The 17,500-nt window shown below is 40.2% G+C and overlaps 1 protein-coding gene and 1 pseudogene across 1 annotated transcript in view; one reads left to right on the top strand and one right to left on the bottom strand.

Annotated features, from left to right (window-relative positions):
• LOC138014574 (uncharacterized) overlaps positions 1-931 on the bottom strand; it is a 2,087-nt pseudogene extending 1,156 nt beyond the window's left edge.
• Positions 1-17,500, top strand: part of LOC138059020 (ankyrin-repeat and fibronectin type III domain-containing 1-like) — a 213,514-nt gene that overhangs the window by 183,396 nt on the left and 12,618 nt on the right. The window contains 3 exon segments of the mRNA XM_068904513.1: positions 4,184-4,282; positions 4,922-5,093; positions 13,132-13,232. Of these exon segments, the coding sequence (XP_068760614.1) occupies positions 4,184-4,282; positions 4,922-5,093; positions 13,132-13,232 (372 nt within the window).

Below are 17,500 nucleotides of genomic sequence, written 5' to 3'. Positions count from 1 at the left end.
AAGCAGTATTCATTTTCCCATTGATTTTATAGGGAGTCAGTAAGGGGGTCAGTTGACCGGGGGTCAGTGTTTTGTCGAAACCCGGCGACAAAAGCCACTTTTTCAAGTTATGAAGTTTGATATAGTCTCGTTTGAAGACTGACGCATAAACAATATCCCAATGTATGAAAATTCAGGTGAGATATGTTTTGGTAGACACGAAAAGGAATAACACCAACCAGTAGTAAACATTGCTCACCTTTCTTCGCTTCCCGTCTGCTGATACCTTTCCTTCCCTTTGGTTTTGAACTTGTCCGCTGCTAATCTCAGACTCCATTTCTGAAGACAAACGGGTTGAAATCCTGGGTGTTCAGTGATACAGGTCAGGTTAACACCGGGGGCAAGGTCTTGTACGACAAGATCACTCTTAATCGATTCTTCGCAGCCTTCCAGTTCACAACAGCAATAACATTCATTGATGTTTTGTAACAAAGCGACATTGCAATTTCCACACTTGCACCTAAAGTTCAGCAAAGTTATGTTAGCAGAAAAGTAATCAGAGAAATACATACACAAAGCGCCAGAAGCAAGCGTGCCAACACGTGTATTAAATGCATAAGTAAAGCTCACGCGACAATGTAAATAAGGGGAAAACACGCAAAGCTCACCATTCCTTCAGTTCTACATTGCCCTGTAACCGGTCCTTAAGGCTTCGTTTGAGCTCTTCGTTAGCCTTCATTTCTTCCTGGTATTTTTTTATCCATTCTGCATCAGCCAGTGGCTCGTCAGTATAAGCAGCATCGTCATCGCTTTAATCGCGCGAGGTTTCTGGTGATCGTGGTGAGACGTGGGATGAATGTCCTTCGTCTTCAACTTCGTATCCAGTGATAAAATTCCTTTCCGAGTCGTCTGAGTCGAAGCTCGTCTCCAAGGCCGATGAGTCGGAAGACATTGTAATTTTCACTTGAATTTCAGAGGCTATGAAGACCAAATAGAATGAATTTTCGAGCGAGAAAGGCTTTCGCCGATCGACGATTAGCTGAGCATCGTCTTCTCGAAGTGACGTCACAACTCTACTCTGCCCAGATCTCCATTTACGCGGTCGTGGTCCATTCGGAACGCAACTTCAACGGGGCATAAAAATTCAAGGATTTGACCAAATCCAACAATTTTTTCGAAGAAATACTCACAAAAGCATGAAGATTTTTTTCAGCAAAAAAAAATTTTAGGGGTTAGGTGCACTTTAAAAAAAAGCCTGTTAAAAAAACTATTTTTAAAACGCTGGGAATTAACCCTAGGGAGTTGACTACTAGGAACTCGGAGGCGTGCTGAGCTTTCTTTCATTTTGGGGACGGAAGGGTACAGAGGGTGACCAGGCATACCGGAGATCTTCTTGAATAGTGAGCGATCAACCTCTTCTAATACACCATATATGTCAATTCGGTATGAAACATATTTGCGTTTAAAGCAGCGCTGTAGAAAATTCTGAACCGTCATTAATTCAGGTATTGAGGAGGCATATACGGGTAGACCATAAGTTAGTTTGGGTAGAACAATTGATCTAAAAACGTAATCTACGTCTTGTTGTTGGTATCCCTCTTTACATAAACATCTTATCACATGATAAGACACTTGTTGGCCTCCTGCAGCTTAACCTTAATATGCTCGTTAAATCTATGATTACTTTGTAAAGTAACCCCTAACACTTTTAAACAAGAAACTTGCGTTATATTGTTCACAGAGTCTATATCATGAGCAACCTTCTTACAAAGTATTAGTTCGTTGCATTTTTTAGGATTACATGCCATGGCATTATCTTGGGTCCAACTGAAAAACTGATTGACAACCTCTTGAGAAAGATCTATTTCATTTTTACATACTTTGACTAGCAAGGGGGTGTCGTCAGCATATTTAACTATGCTGGTAAGGTCATTATCCCTAATGGCCAAATCGTTGACAAACAAATTAAAAAGATGGGGCCCACTGACACTACCCTGGGTTGTTCCTTTGTTCACATTGTGCCATTTGTAGATAACACCCTTGAATATCAGTCTTTGTTTCCTATCCATTAGAAAGCTTAAGTACCAGTTAACCAGATAAGGATTGAGATCAAGAGCCTTTAGTTTTTCCGCAACTAACGAGTGGTTTACATTATCAGAGGCTTTCGAGAAATCCATTGCAAAAAGCCTAACATAATTACAATCCTTATCATCAAGTGCCCTTAAGTAATTATACTGTATTTGAATCAAGGCGTCTGTACAGCTGTAGCCCTCCCTATACGCATATTGTGTGACAGTCAGATTTTCTTCAAAGACTTTCTTACTGTAATGATGGTATACAGTTCTTTCAAAACAGCGTGCTATAACTGGAGTCACGTTAATTCCCCGAAAATCCGAATATTGAACATACTGTCAGGTTTCTGTCTGCAAAGATGCGTCTCTGAAATAACGCCAACATCGATATCCCACGATCGAAAATCTGCCGCCAGAGCTACAGATGCCCGTACTCTATTCTTGATCTTATCGAGACTACAGGTGTTAAGGAATAGGCTCTTAGGAACCGGAAATAATCCCGTAGAAGATGATCCTTCATTAACACACGCTAAATGTTTCCAGTTAACACCGCCTTGACACCTCTTAAAAGAGCTGGCGGTTTCAGGACGCTTACAAACAGTATTGTTCACAAGAGCAATGGGATTCTCTGTTGAAGATGTTAGAGTTAGAAGATTTCGCCGTTTATGCCTATTGAATTTCCTAAAACGAACCAGCCTCCCAGCTCTAGGTCTTTCCTTTCTTAAGATGTTACAGTCCCTCAAATCCTGAATCATGGTTCACAGAGGAGCATTGCTTGAAGATCGTAAATGTAACAACTGCTCACGGAAGTATGTGATCGTTGGAGCGCGTCCTTCACTGCTAATATGCAAATTGGAGCCCGTCTCGTTGTTACGAATGGCAGGAAAGTTCCAATCTTGAGGAAATGTAGGACTGGGATTCTTAGGGATATCGTGGAAAATAGTAATGTCGAGAGGAAGGTCGTGTCCAGGAATAGCAAGGCATGTGGAGCCCCGCTTATACGTCTTGCAAACAGCTCTGTTCGTTCGCCAGAATCTTCTTGTTAGCTTGACTTGAATTCCTTCCCAGCCTCGTAAAAAGTCCAGTAAATCAACCCTGCGACTTTGTTCAAAGCCACTTGAGATGTCGGTACAGCTTGTGTTTCTCTTAAACGAAGAATAATTCTCCTTATGCGGAACAACTGAGTCAATAATAAGCAAAAAACAAAGAACTCTAAGCCTCCCAAAATTGAGCGTGCCAGCCATGACACCGGCTTGGCACCAGTCATGGGATCACTATGGGATCACTCCGTAGACGACTGTCACTTCAGTTCTTTCTCAAGGAATTGCAGATGCTCCTTGCTTCTTTCATGTGCTTCAAGAAGCTTTTTTGCCCACGATGGTGTGTTGTCCACCTCAAATATTTCAACTTCAAGGCGGCATTCTTTCCTTGGTGGAGAATTATGGCGGTAACCCATGGATGACTCGCAGCAATCCTCTCGGCCCTTTGGTCTTGGCTCGAGGAAAGTTTCCGAGACTCCCTCGCTAGACTAACGGTATGAGCCAAAAGACGCTGGGAGGCCTTTGATTTAGGCGGCATAAGTTGATAACAGCAAATTAAACTGCTGTTTTTTTCTCGCCAAAACAAACAAAGCTGTTGCATTGTCTGTCAAGAAAATGAAAACTGAATCACATGACCAAGCATGAAAATGACATCCAGGTCCCCCATTCAGTGTGAGAGAACTTTGTTTCCTGCCTGTTTCGCAAGCTCAGCCGGCAGGAAAAACATCGTATATTCTTTATAGAGATGTCATGTAATTGGAGACTGACTGTCATAATGACTATAAAAGAGATTTCAGTTACAATCTTACAAGGTAGCCTGCGTAGCTGGTGGGAGGCAAATAACGAGCGGCAAAGCCATGCAGAGAATGGGTAGGGGGCTGTGAAATCCCATCTAGGTTTTCCAACAGGCAGGATTTCACAGCATTCTGCCCATTCTCCGTGCAGGTTTGCCGCTCGTTATTTACCTCCTGTGCCAACAATCCCGCCAGCTACACAGGCTAGTTACAAGAATGTTTTCAATTCATTTATACCACCACATGTGATGTATGAATATGTAACAAAAGTGTTGTATGCCGATGGTTTCTTGAACAGCAGGGAACCCAGGAGCCATCAAAAACTGCGCATGAATTCCAAGTCCTTGTAGCTAAGGCAGCTGAATCCCTGATGAAGAAGTTAGGAGTTGGTGAAGAGGTATGACTAATTAACTTGTAACAGCTGATAAGCTACAGTACAAAAGACTGGTGTAGGGCTTTAATGCAGTGGATTTGGTGCACTAGTGACAATTGCACACTTACGCCCTTTGGGGGCCTTCCAGTGTGAATGAAGCAAACGTTAGAATTATAGAGAAAAAAAATTAAGCATCCAAAGGATGGATTTCTGTACGGTTCACAATTGCCGTCAAGAAGTCGAACTGCAGGATTTCATCATGACCGAGAACATTTCTTTGTAGTCATTAGAAGATGACTTGAACTCAGATTAGGCCCTGGCTCTCTAAGCACTAGGCACATTGTCTTCTCATGCCCTGTTGCACCTCACCCTTTGCACATGAGACATCAGACCAGGCCACAAGAATGTGTTTCACAAAATCTCTAATTTACCAAACAAACAAGGCTGACTTCAGGGTTCATTTGTACAGTTAAAGACGTGGACATCCACATCATTTTGAGTATGGTTCAATGGTAATGCTCCTCTACAAGCCACTGCGATACAATATGTAGGACTTCAGGACTCTACTGCTTAATTTTACCGTAGTCTCTTGTACTGATATTGTGGTTCATTTAAATAGCACATTGGATTTACCTGCGGGAGTGCTTTACTTCTTGTTGTTAGGCGTCAAGACGTCATCGATTGTATGACCGTGAAGTTGTTGAATTGGATGAGAGTGTGTCCTTTATCATTGTGTTTCCACCTCCTGAGGAAGTCTGCAGCGCTCCAGGACAGGTAGACTACCTGTCACACGAGAAAAACTTCATTTCACTTTCGGTACAGACATTTGAAATGAGTAAGTTATTTGCACTCTTAATTAATCCACCACACCTTAGGATTTCTTGAAGTTAAGACCGATTGACAGCAACTCTAACATAGTCATTGCAAGTAATTAGATGCAAGCCCACTTTTGATATCCAACTTGAATGTCCCTTTAAGTGTAACCATTTCCTACCTATTTCTAACAATATGGATTGGGGTTAGCATTATTTTTAGGTAGCGGGTAAATACTGCAGTTTATCCTTACTTGAGGAGCACCATTTGGGAGGACACTTTGTGGCGTTAATTGTTTACATTCCGAGACACAAGTGATGTTCAAGTTGGGAAAATGAGTTAGGCGACACTTTGTGACGCTTATTGAAATCCACGTGCATCTATGTACTTGCATTTCTGGACATATCTGTTGCTTTGGTCACAATGATGTGTGTACTGTATTGATGAAGAATTTTCGTAAATTTAAGTAGTGCATAACCTAGAATTGTCGATCTCTCTTATTTGGTCTTTCCCCATCACATTACAGTGTTATCTAAATTTGGAATACATTTCCTGCCAAATAATGCCCTACCAGATGAGATACAAAAGTGCCATTTTGTTAGTGGTTGTAGGCGCATGTGCAGTAGTTCCCTACGTCATAATTGGGTGCATGTCCTGATAGCGTGAGGAGTTCTATCCTTCAACTTGGTTCATTTTCTTTTCACCTTTTTGCAGATGACTCAAATTTATTTCTTCCAGATTCATCTTTGGAATCCTTAGAAATTAGTGTTAATCATGAGCTGGTTAATGTCCAAAATTGGCTTTGTGCAAACAAACAGTCTTTAAAAGCCACTGTCCGAAATTATGGAGAATTGGGCCTGGGTCGTGAAATTTCGAATTCCTTCATATTTTGCCCAAGTAACCTCTATAGTGAAGTATTTTCAAAAACAACATTAAAACTTTCAATACCTTTTAAATTTTGGAAAATTGGGGAAAATTTGCAAACACGGCGTGTTGCCTCCTTCGAATGGAGAAATTGGCGGAAAACAACACATTTTTAACTCGCTCCTACTGTAAGACCTGGCGTTGTCTGTTTATGAAACACAAACACAATATAAACACACTTTAGCTCTTTATAACACAGTAATAAAATTGGGAAAACCTGTTGACATGAGAATATTTCGGCGGTTAGAAGAAGTTTCAGGCATTTCAAAAAATCGAAAATTTCACCCAAATTCCACACTACAGAAACCCAATTGATACGTCGACTTTCGACATGAAATAACAACAGCTTTGAAGAACAACCTTTGTAAATTACTGTGTTAAAATATTTCTGGCAGCACTGAAAAGTTACCCCGTCGAGAGATCAAAATATGAAGAGTAGTTTGACAAGAATCTATGACACCAGCTGGATGTGCAAAGCAAATTGTAACCATTTCCATGGAGAGAAATATTGGAGACAACTTTCGCAAAATTACTTAAGGGGCTTGCACAATAATTTTATATAGTGTTGATGCTTTTGAATTTCGATAAACACACACCGCCCTTGTTTTCAGCCAAGACTCGACCAAAACTGCAACATAAAATGAACCTTATCGTGTTTCTAAAAACTATCCATTATCTGTCTGATCAAAATAATCATCCACTTAATCGTTGGGTTTGGTACTGTAATATATGCAGCTTACTGGACATGTGATACCCTCGAAATTTGTTGGTGCCTGGCCGCAAACAAATTCACAGAAATAAGTCATTCCGGAACAGAACCAGGATATGATGTAAGAACAAGATTGCGTGACGCATGACCTGGCTAAAGGTCAATAGACATAATCCTTTTTTAGGTGTAAGCATTTTGAGGTTTAAGCCTAAAGTGCATGCTAGAAATACTAGTTCTCAATCTACATTTTGATGCGAAAAAACCTTTCATGCATTGATATCAAGTCGCTAGTTGTATACATTTCATTGCATGGCATGTTGTGGCTATTCACTCCTCATTGGTGGACCCTGCGGCCCCAGTTCATTTAAACCCGTAAATGCAGAATGTGTTGCAACTGGCGGGTGTAGCAAAGATGTCTGCAGTCACCTTGTGTATTGCAAAATCAGCGACGACACATGCAGTGGACAGTGAATCAAAGCTATTACATACTCGAGGAGATAGGTGGTTTCCTTTTAGACATTACACATCCTCGAAAACGATTTTTTCTTGGGACATTTTTTAAATTTAATCGGCATTTTTATTTAGGCATTTTAGACACATGTGTGGCCACGACATCGAGATTTGTGTGGGACAAGGTGGAGGTGCAATAAGTGGCAATGTTCGATCGCCACTTCTACGAGGATTGATGCCCACAGGGGATATTCCTCAGCCCCAAAGGCTCAATATGATTTGAAAAAGGCGCATCCAGCCTATGTTATGAGCACTACGAATATTCTTGCACCAGTAGGCTGGCGTAAGTATTAAACATTGTTTTTATATTCTGGGAAAATTTGTTGAAATGATTTTCGTTCATGATAAATTATCTGCAATTTGTTTACGCGGTTACTCAAGGGTGCATATTTTTACTAGCTTGCATGTGCATGCGGGAGAGGCTCAGGGGTAACCGCATGGACGGAGAAAGTTGGCACAGAACACCGCTGCTCAAAAGTACTTTCCTAACAGAAAACCGTTGCCGCCGTAAAATTATGATTTTTGGAGTCTGTTCACAACTGTTTATTTACTTAGTGCTTTAGACACGCCAGTGCACGAGCACGAACTGAGAAAAAACATTTTCTCATTCCCCCGGCCAACGTGTCACGCCCTAACACGTGTGCTCGCTCTTAGAAAGAACAGGCTCCAAAAATCATGTTTTACAGCGGCAACAGTTTTCTGTTAGGACAGTACGTTTGAGCAGCGGTGTTCTGTGCCAACTTCTCTGTCCATGCGTCACCCCCGAGTCTCTTCCGGATGCACAAGAGAGCTAGTAAAACTATGCACCCTAGAGTAACTGCGTAAACAAATTGCAGATAATTTATCATGAACAAAAATCATTTAAACAAATTTTCCCAGACTATAACAACAATTTTTAATACTTACATGTGCCTACCGGTACAAACATATTCGTGACGCTCACAACATAGGCTGGATGCGCCTTTTTGAAACCATATTGAGCCTTTGGGGCTGAGGATAATCCCCTGTAGGCATTGATCCCCGCAGAAGTGGGGATCAAACACCACTACTTATTGCACCTCCACCTAGTCCCAAACAAATCTCAATGTCGTGGCCACCACACTGTTATGTTTAAGTGAGACTCTTCTGTCTCAAAAATGCCTAAATAAAAATGCTGATTAAATTTTAAAAATGTCCAAAGACAAAATCGTTTTCGACGATTTGTAATGTCTAAAAGGAAACCACCGACCTTCTCGAGTAAGTAATAGCTTGAATTCTCTCTCCACTCCAATGTCATTGCTGATTTTGCAATACACAAGGTGATTGTAGACATCTTTGCTACACCCGCCAATTTGCAACACATTCTGCATTCGCAGGGTTAAATGAACTGGGGCCGCAGAGTCCACCAACGAGGAGTGAATAGCCATAAGACGCCATGCAATGAAATGTTAACAACTAGCGACTCGATATCAATGCATGAAAGGTTTTTTCGCATCAAAAGGTAGATTGAGAACTAGTATTTCTAGCAGGCACTTTAGGCTTACACCTCGAAACGCTAACACCTTAAAAAGGATTATGTCTATTGACCTTTGGACAGGTCATGCATCAGGCAATCTTGTTCTTACATCATATCCTGGTTCTGTCCCGGAATGACTTACTGTACTTCTGTGAATTTTGTTGCGTCCAGGTACCGACAAATTTCGAGCAAACAAGGGCATCACTTGTCCAGCAAGCTACGTATATTACAGTACCAAACACAACAATTTAGTGGATGATTATTTTGATCAGACAGATAATGGTTAGTTTTTAGAAACACGGTGAGGTTCATGTTATGGTTCACTTTCGATCGAGTCTGGACTGAAAACAAGGGTGGTGTGTGTTTATCGAAGTTCAAAAACATGAACACTATATATAATTATTGTGCGAGCCCCTTAAGTAATTTTTTGAAGGTTTTCTCCAATATTTCTCTCCATGAAAACGGTTACAATTTGCTTTGCGCATCTAGCCGGCGGTTTGTGTCATAAATTCAGTCGGAGATTCTTGTCAAACAACTCTTCACATTTTGATCTCTTGACGGGGTAATTTTTCAGTGCCACCAGAAATATTTTAGCACAGTAAAGCTGTTGTTATTTCATGTCCAAACTTGACGTACCAATTGGGTTTCTGTAGTGTGGAAGTTGAGTGAAATTTGCGATTTTTTGAAATGCCTGAAACTGGTTTTCTTCTAACCGCCAAAATATTCTCATGTCAACAGGTTTTCCCAATTTTATTACTGTGTTGTAAAGGTCTAAAGTGTGTTTTTATTGTGTTTGTCTTTCATAAACAGACGACGCCGGTACGAGTGAGTTAAAAATGTTTTATTTTCCGCCAATTTCACCATTCAAAGGAGGCCAACATGCCATGTTTTCAAACTTTCCCCAATTTCGCAAAATTTAAAAAGCTGTTGAAATTTTTAATGTTATTTTTGAAAATACTTCACTATAGAGGTTACTTGGGCAAAATATGAAGGAATTCAAAATTTTATGACTGACGCCCAATTCTCCATAATTTCAGACATCGGCTCTTAAATATTGACGAAACAAATTTTGTTCTATCTCCTCCTGTACATAAAAAAAATGTTTCTATAAAAGTAAACCAAAAGTCTATTAAAGCAGAAGGATCATATCAAATACCTTGGAATGATTATAAACCCCCATTTTTATTTCAAAGACCATGTTCACCAGCTAAGCAAAAAGATTTCCTGAGGCATTGGGATCTTAGCTGAACTGCTTCATTATGTCGCTCCTTCTTTTCTGGGAAATCTGTAGCATTCTCTTGTTTACCCCAACTATCAACTACTACTATTGTAATTTGACTCTAACTACGCCTCCTAGTTACATTAACTTTTTAGTCATTTTCTAGGTGGCCTTATACCCTACATAAGTTGTATTAATTCTTGTTCTCTTCTCCATCTTCATGTGTGGTATAAACAAACCTTGTTGTAGTTGTTGTTGGTTCATGCGAGTTGCCTACAGCATCGTTCCTGTACATCCTGTTGATCGTTATCTCTTGGGCATGCAGTGGGCAAATACTTATATACTTGATATGGCATTGTCTTTCGGTTTATGTTCTGCAATTTATAACTTGTCGTCTGTGGCAAATCTAGTCGAGTGAATCATTAGGGAGAACTATGAAGTGGGTTTTCGTCTCCACTGTTTGGATGATTTTCATAAACTGGGTCCTCCTAGTTCTTTGATTTGCCAGCACAATTTAGATAGGTGTATCTAGATGTTCAAGGAGTGGGGCATTCCACTTTACCCAGATATATTGGAGGGCCCCTCCACCTACCTGATCGTCTTGGATATAGAACTTGATTTTCTTCTGATACAGGTACGTCTTCCTCACAAACATTTTGAAGTCATCACTGCACTACTGAACTCTTGGTTGTCCAAATGGTATTGCTCCCGTAAGGAGTTAGTCCTTAATTGGCAACTTGCAGCACGCATGCAAAGTGGTTCCTTCTGGTAGCATTTTCCTGCATTGTATGATCAATTTGCTCTCTGTTTTTCGATGGTCACCCCATAGGCTCAGCTCAAAGTTTCACTTGGATCTCACATGGATGGTGACGTAAATTTTGCCACTCATGTAATGGCCATAGTTTTCTTTTGTCTCAGTGGACTCCAGTTGTAGATCTTCAGGTCTCTTCACATTCTGCAGGTTCTGAATGGTTTTTGGGCAGGTGGTCATATCTCAGATGTCACTGTTCATTGCCTGCAAGGATCTTTTCCTTGGAGTTGAGCAGCTTGCATGTGGGGAAATTATTGTCAACAAAACGGGTGAATTTTGTGTCGACAGCACAGCTGTGGTTGCAGCCTTGCTGTCTGGGACTTCAAGAGATTCTAACATGATGGTGCTACTCCGTCATCTGTTCAAGTTGGCAGCTCGATATTCCTTTGCTTTTTCTGCTCACCATGTGACAAGATCTTCCAATTCAGTTGCTGATGCCCTCTCTCGATTTAACTTCCAGAGGTTCCATCAGCTAGCTTCTCAGGCCTCACCAACAGCTATCCCAGTGCCTCCATCACTCCTGGCCCTACTTCAGGTAGTTTAACTCAGATTTGCAAATTCTACCAGTACGGCAAATGGCTTTGCTCCTTCTGTGTCTATAGTTCAGCTCAACACCAATTTATAGAGTTTTGCATCCTGGACAGTTCTGCAAGCGAAAATGGCTCGCTGCAAATTCATTGTTCCCTGGACCTGCAAGACCCAGTTCACATCATGCTGCCTTTCTGTGCCCTGGAGAGTTTACCGTGAACTCCAGCTTTGATCCTTCCATTCATCTTACTGTTCAGGACTTTCCGACAGGGTTGCTTTGTTTATATGGGCTGTTGTCGTGCCTCTCTTTGCCCAATCAGTGCAATCATGGCTTATCTCCATCTCCAAGGGTCCTCACAGGGTCCTCTCTTCATCGACAGGGGTGGTCAGCCTTTTTCTTGTTCCCAGTTGTCATAATTCTTTCAGTCAACATCAGAAGCAGCAGGTGTTCCGGGACAGTTCTCTGGCCATAGTTTCCGCATTAGAGCTGTTACGACAGCTGCTCAACATTGTGTTCCCGATCATTTAGTAAAAAAAAGTGGGCAGATGGACTATTTAATGAATAACTAAATAATAGTTTTTGTCACGCTAATCGTCGTCGCAAGTACAGTAACGATACAGCTTAATGAGGTCGAACCAAGAGTATACTATAGTGCCTCTGGCTGCCCTTATACAGTCCATGCGTGACCTTGGAGCACAGCTTACAGCCAGATGGAATCAGCCGTATGCTGTGGAGGACCCTGGGAAAACCCTCAGAGCAGAGTAGGGAACCAGCACAAACTCAACCCTCTTATGGCGTCGGACCTGGGAACCGAACCTGGGCCACATTGGTGGGAGCAGTGCTGTCACCGCTGTGCCATCCCTGCTCCCCTAGACTAGTGATGCTTACCAGCTGATAGCATTGCTATCTCACTCTCTTGTGTGCCTCCGGGATTTGATCTTCGAGCATGGCGCTTAGCTTGGAAGTCCTGGAAGCTTGGCATGGGAGTTGGGTTGGGGTGTTGTGCCAGACATGGGGGCATTATTCTACCTAGCCAGGGCTTGAAATTAACTTTAATGCTCAGGTGCCAGCTGGCGACTAATGAGGAAAATTTGGTCGCCAAATCATAAATTTGTTATTATATCTAGGGGCTGGTTGCCAAAAGTGAAACCCCTCGGATATCCCAGGCACCAGCCTCCACAAAGCAATGCAGTTGTTAAAAACAGATAATACCTGTAAACTGATGGGCTGCATTCTATCGAAGATCAACACTTCTGGGTTATGTACTTTTGTAAATTTTCACTTATTTGAACTGCGGAAATTAAAATACATAGAGTTGTATGGTGCTTGGGTGTTTCATCGGTCTAGGTTCAAGCGAGAATTTTTTCCAAGCTTTCTTTGCAATTGCTTGAGTTGCTGCCTAACTGCGATGATCTCTCAACTCAAGTGTATTTCCACAGTTCAAATATGCGACAATTTCATATATTTTATATTATTCATTTGGTTACATCTTACGGCATATAACTCACAAATGACCAACTTCCAGTTGGCTTGGTAGCTCAGTTGGTAGAGCAGTGCAGCCCAATTGCATGCGTGTCTTTCATACAGAAACGAAGAACTATCCATGGTTTATCCTAATGTAGAAACCAGAAGAATTTTCCTTTGTTTCTTTTCACTGCTTTTTCGGAACTTACCAATGAACTTTAATTTTTACATCGACTATGGCTGAGGGTACTGTGTCCCAGGCAAGAGTTTGAGTGCACATCTGTTGCATGGCAGAATTTATAAATTTTGCAAATATTTATTTTGCAAAAAGGAGATAAGGTTCCAAAAAGGATACACATTTTGCCAAAACTCTAACTTTTTCTTGATTTTTTCATTTAGTTCACATGTTTACATATCAGCAGGAGTTTATTTGCCATTATTCTCGTCTTTCTTCGGTTCTTGATATGGACTCTGTTATTTGCCAGCAGTCACTGAGAGAGGTACATATGCTGTATATGTTGTATTATCATTGGCTATGCATTATGAAGACCCGCTAAAAAAAAGATTGCTTCACCAACTGCTTTTATTGAAACAAGCACGACTTATTATCGAAGATGGCAATCAGTATATGTAGATATATGTATATCTTAACAAGTGTTATTGAAATCCAAAAAGAAAATTGGGGGTAACCACGCATTTTTCAAAGATAATTGATGAAAAATATTTGTTAAAGTTTTAAAATACAAAGCAATGTATGGCATTCTTTCTCAAAATGAAACTTAATTACATCTCAAAATGCATGGTTACTCCCAATTTTCTTTTTGGATACCGAGAGTACTTACTAAGATATACTTCCTCTGGATAGTTTTAAACCGCACAAAAATATCACTGCATTGGTAAGCATCACCAATACGAAACCCGAGTATCTTGAGATGGGCAGAACGTGTGCGCAATAACAATAGTAGGCACTGTCCTTAAGTCATGCTCACTTGACTCACTTCCAACTTAAATTATGGCCAAGTGTTATCATGCTTTGTTACCTATGCTCACAAGAATTATTAATTTGTCATTGGCTACAGGTGAAATGCCAGAGGCTCGAAAGGGTTTTCAGCTAAGCGCATAAGCCACACACGCAATTCGTTAGCTGCTTGCGTCATCTTGTGATTCAAATGGGTCACCACAAATACGCAAATACCGCAAATTTTGCTCACCTAATTCCTATATATATGAATATAAATAGACATCTGCTATTCACGAAAACTACGAAAATTCTATACAAACGGAGCAAACGGTTTAATGGTCACTTAAATCCGTTTCTGTTGGCCTTTAGCTCCACTCGCGCGTGCACTTGAATGAGCGGGTGACGCATGCGTAAATGCCGATCTTGTAACCCCCTTCATTTTTCCTGATTTTGCAACTTTACTCATTTATATCTCTTCTTCCGGGTGGTGAATTTTTTTCATTTTTTGCACGTTAGCTTAAATTAATTTAAAACGTTTGTCTTTCAAATTTAAAAATATTATGTTGGTGAAAAAAAAATTAGAGACATTTAAAAAAAACTGATTTTTCTGAAAAACTGGCTTACAGATTTTGTTGAATTTCAAATGTTTTAGAGACTATTTCTAACATTATCTGGCAACGCTAAATGAGAAGATTCCTGTTTCTTCAAAAGACAATATATGTTGATTTTAAGGCTCAAAGAAATGCATAATATTGTTGCCATGGTAACGTTATTTTGGAGGGAAATGTAACGGGAGAAATTTGCGATGGGCACTTAATCTCATTATGCACCCTCATTAAAGCTGACTCTGTAATCTTGTAGGCCAGTGTTCGACACTTACTTTCTGACTAATTTGCCCTTTGGGCAACCAGTTTTTTTTTTGGGTTCTAAAGACCTGTTTCCATTAAAACTCAAAGCAGGCTTGTAAAATTGTCAAGTTTGTGTAAATGTGTGTAAAATGGGCTTGACAGACCAACCCGACTCCTGCAGTGTGTCCATGGTGTTCTAGTAGCCGTCACAGTTTTACTTTGACAATCATATCTTTAAGCGTTTTTCTTTTTCTATGGGAGATCAAGGGAGATTCCTTATTCCTTAAATATATCTCTGAGATTAGGCTGGTTTTGATTTATCCCGATTAGTATGTTTTTTAATCCTTTCAAAGCTGGTAGCAATTGCGTGACAAAAGATAGAATTTTCTCGTGCGCTTGTTTGATATTAAAGTGTTGAAACGTATTTGGCTGTGCGAAAACTGGGTTCGATTGTAGCAGATTTCCTTTTTTGCATCTGTTGCCAAATACAAAGTAATGAAAATTACATGGTAGTTCCGAACTATTATCAGTGATTATTATATAGTATTCAATAGGATAATTTTGTAAATGTAAATTGCATTATATTTATCTGAAAACATACAGATACATACTTAATATTTTAGTCTCTGTCCTTGTGTTTCTAGTATGAGTTGTATACGCCTGTCCATGGATTCTATTAAATTGTTTATTTTGGCTACTGGAAACTGAACAATTGTATTTTTCACTCTTTCCTTGAATTGCGTGAAACTCTCTCCCTCTTATTGTTCCTCAATAGCGCTGTCATGCAAGTCGTCACTGACTGATTTAAACATGTTCTCTATTGGATTTAGATCAGGACTGCATTGCGGTATCTTAAGCAATTTTGCGCTCACTTGTTGCAAAGCAGTCTTTGCTACTGCTGAATTCTGGCTTGGGTCATTGTCTTGAATGAAGAGTCTTGTATTTCCTTTCTTTGATTCCACAAGCATTTGCTCAAAAATGTTATCAATAAAAGACGCAAATAAATTTCACGTCATATGTTCATATTCGTGGCATAAAATAACTCCTACATTGTATGAAATCGCCACTAAAAACTTGACTACCTTCCCTCCAGATCCAACTTTACTCCCTTTCGCAGTGCAAAATTGGTTGAGACCTTCAGATTTTTTGCGGTAGATCCTTCCAGTAGGAGCTCATGCTTGATCAAGCGGGTTGGTCTTGTGCGCAAAAGCAACTCCGTCCAAGTAGAAAGCAATTCTATGAGTCCATAACTCCTTCTCATACTCTTCTCTCACCTTTTTGGCAAATGCAATGCGTAAGCTCTTGTCATTGTTAGTAAGCAGCCCTGTTTCCGGGCTTGGAGCTAAAAGTACCCTTTGCTACTTAAGAATCTTCCCACAGTGCGAACTGACACATCACTTTCGGAGATGTTTGCTCCATTCATGAGTTGCTTGGCAGTAGTTACCTTCTGTACGCCTCAGTTTGAGTAGAGCCCTTATAAGGAGTCTCTCTTCTCTGGATGACAACTTTCTTGGCCTTCCTCTTCTTTGGTGGGTGACATTTCCATGAGTTTGCGAATACGTTGAAGGAGTATTAAATTCTTTTAGCACTCGCATTACTGTTGCTGCAGATCGGTCGACTCTTGCTGCAATTCCTCGCAGAGAATACCTCCTTTCCATGTACAGAAATCTGATGAGTGCTCGTTCTTCCGCCGAGGTTTTCCTATTGTACACCATCCTTGCTTTTTTCATTGAACTGTGTGACTAATAACACTTAACCTTTATGTCTGAGTAACAAAAAAAATTGTCCTTCCCGTGACTTTTTTGGCCAGGCTGTATTCTTTTGTCTTTTTTATAGACCTCAAATAACATTTCCTATTTATTTCTACCGAAATCTAGACAATTCGTATCTTTCCTAGCTTGTGTCAAACAAAAGTTACAGCAAGATCTTCCCAGCTAGTGCCGTCTTTCTGGGCTATTCAAGAAAACTATTTAACAATAAATGACAACGTCTGATATTAACCAGATGGCTTTTTGCAACTCACACAATTCTCGCCAAAAATCCTTGAAACACTGCTTTCCCCTTGACAGTGTTGAGACAACATTTTACTCTTTGACTGGCTTCACCAACATTGGAAAACGGAAGGGGGACGAAAACGGTTTGAGAATGTTCAAAGTGTTTCAAGGTTTTTGTCTAAGATTGTAGCTGTTTTGAGGTTGAACCATTATATTTTTTAACAGAAAAATAAATGAGAGCAAAGAGATTTTTAAAATCGTGTTTTAAAATTTGGGCTTTCGCTGTCTGCGTGACGTGTCAGGATTGTTTTCAAATGGTCGTAAAACTTTCCTTGATCCTGGTCAAACACATTGTTGAATTTCCTTCTTTTCGCTGTTTCAGTTTTACTCTCTCTTACCTTCATCGTTCTTAGCATGTTAATTTTCTTTTCTTTTAGTGTCACTAGTTCTTTCAAGTTTGTTTTTCCTTTGATCTTTTTCTTTATCCATCTTCGATTTCTTCTAATTTTTTTGGTTAACTTCCTGTTGTTGTGTACTCTTCTGATTTCCTCTGTTATTTGTGATGTTTCTCTTCTAAGGTTTGTGATCTATTCATCTAAAGTAAATAGCCATTTTGGTGCCCTGTCCAGGTCTTTCATAGCCAATCGTTTCTTCTCCATTGTGTAGCTTTTAAAAGAAACTGCTGAAGCGTAGACGGCGCAATTGCACTCCAATAGGAAGAGCTCTGGCTTCTCTGCCGGGTTTGTTTTTATTAAGCGTTAGGCGATAGTTTGTAGTTTGCTTAATTGATCTTCATTAGGTCTTTTTCTCGTAAAAGTATTCTCTTCCCTGTTACTCCAGTCTCCTGGTTTATTTACAGTTTTGCCATAGATCTCTTGAGTTGCTTTTAATAAGCTAAGATATTCCAGGTCGTGTTCATAGTTAGCTGTTTTCACATTTCCATGGTCGACTTGTGTTGTTGGTGA

This window comes from Montipora capricornis, chromosome 8 (genome assembly GCF_036669925.1).
Source record: "Montipora capricornis isolate CH-2021 chromosome 8, ASM3666992v2, whole genome shotgun sequence".
Taxonomy (NCBI): Eukaryota; Metazoa; Cnidaria; class Anthozoa; order Scleractinia; family Acroporidae; genus Montipora; species Montipora capricornis.
This window is presented reverse-complemented; position numbering and strand designations above follow the sequence as displayed.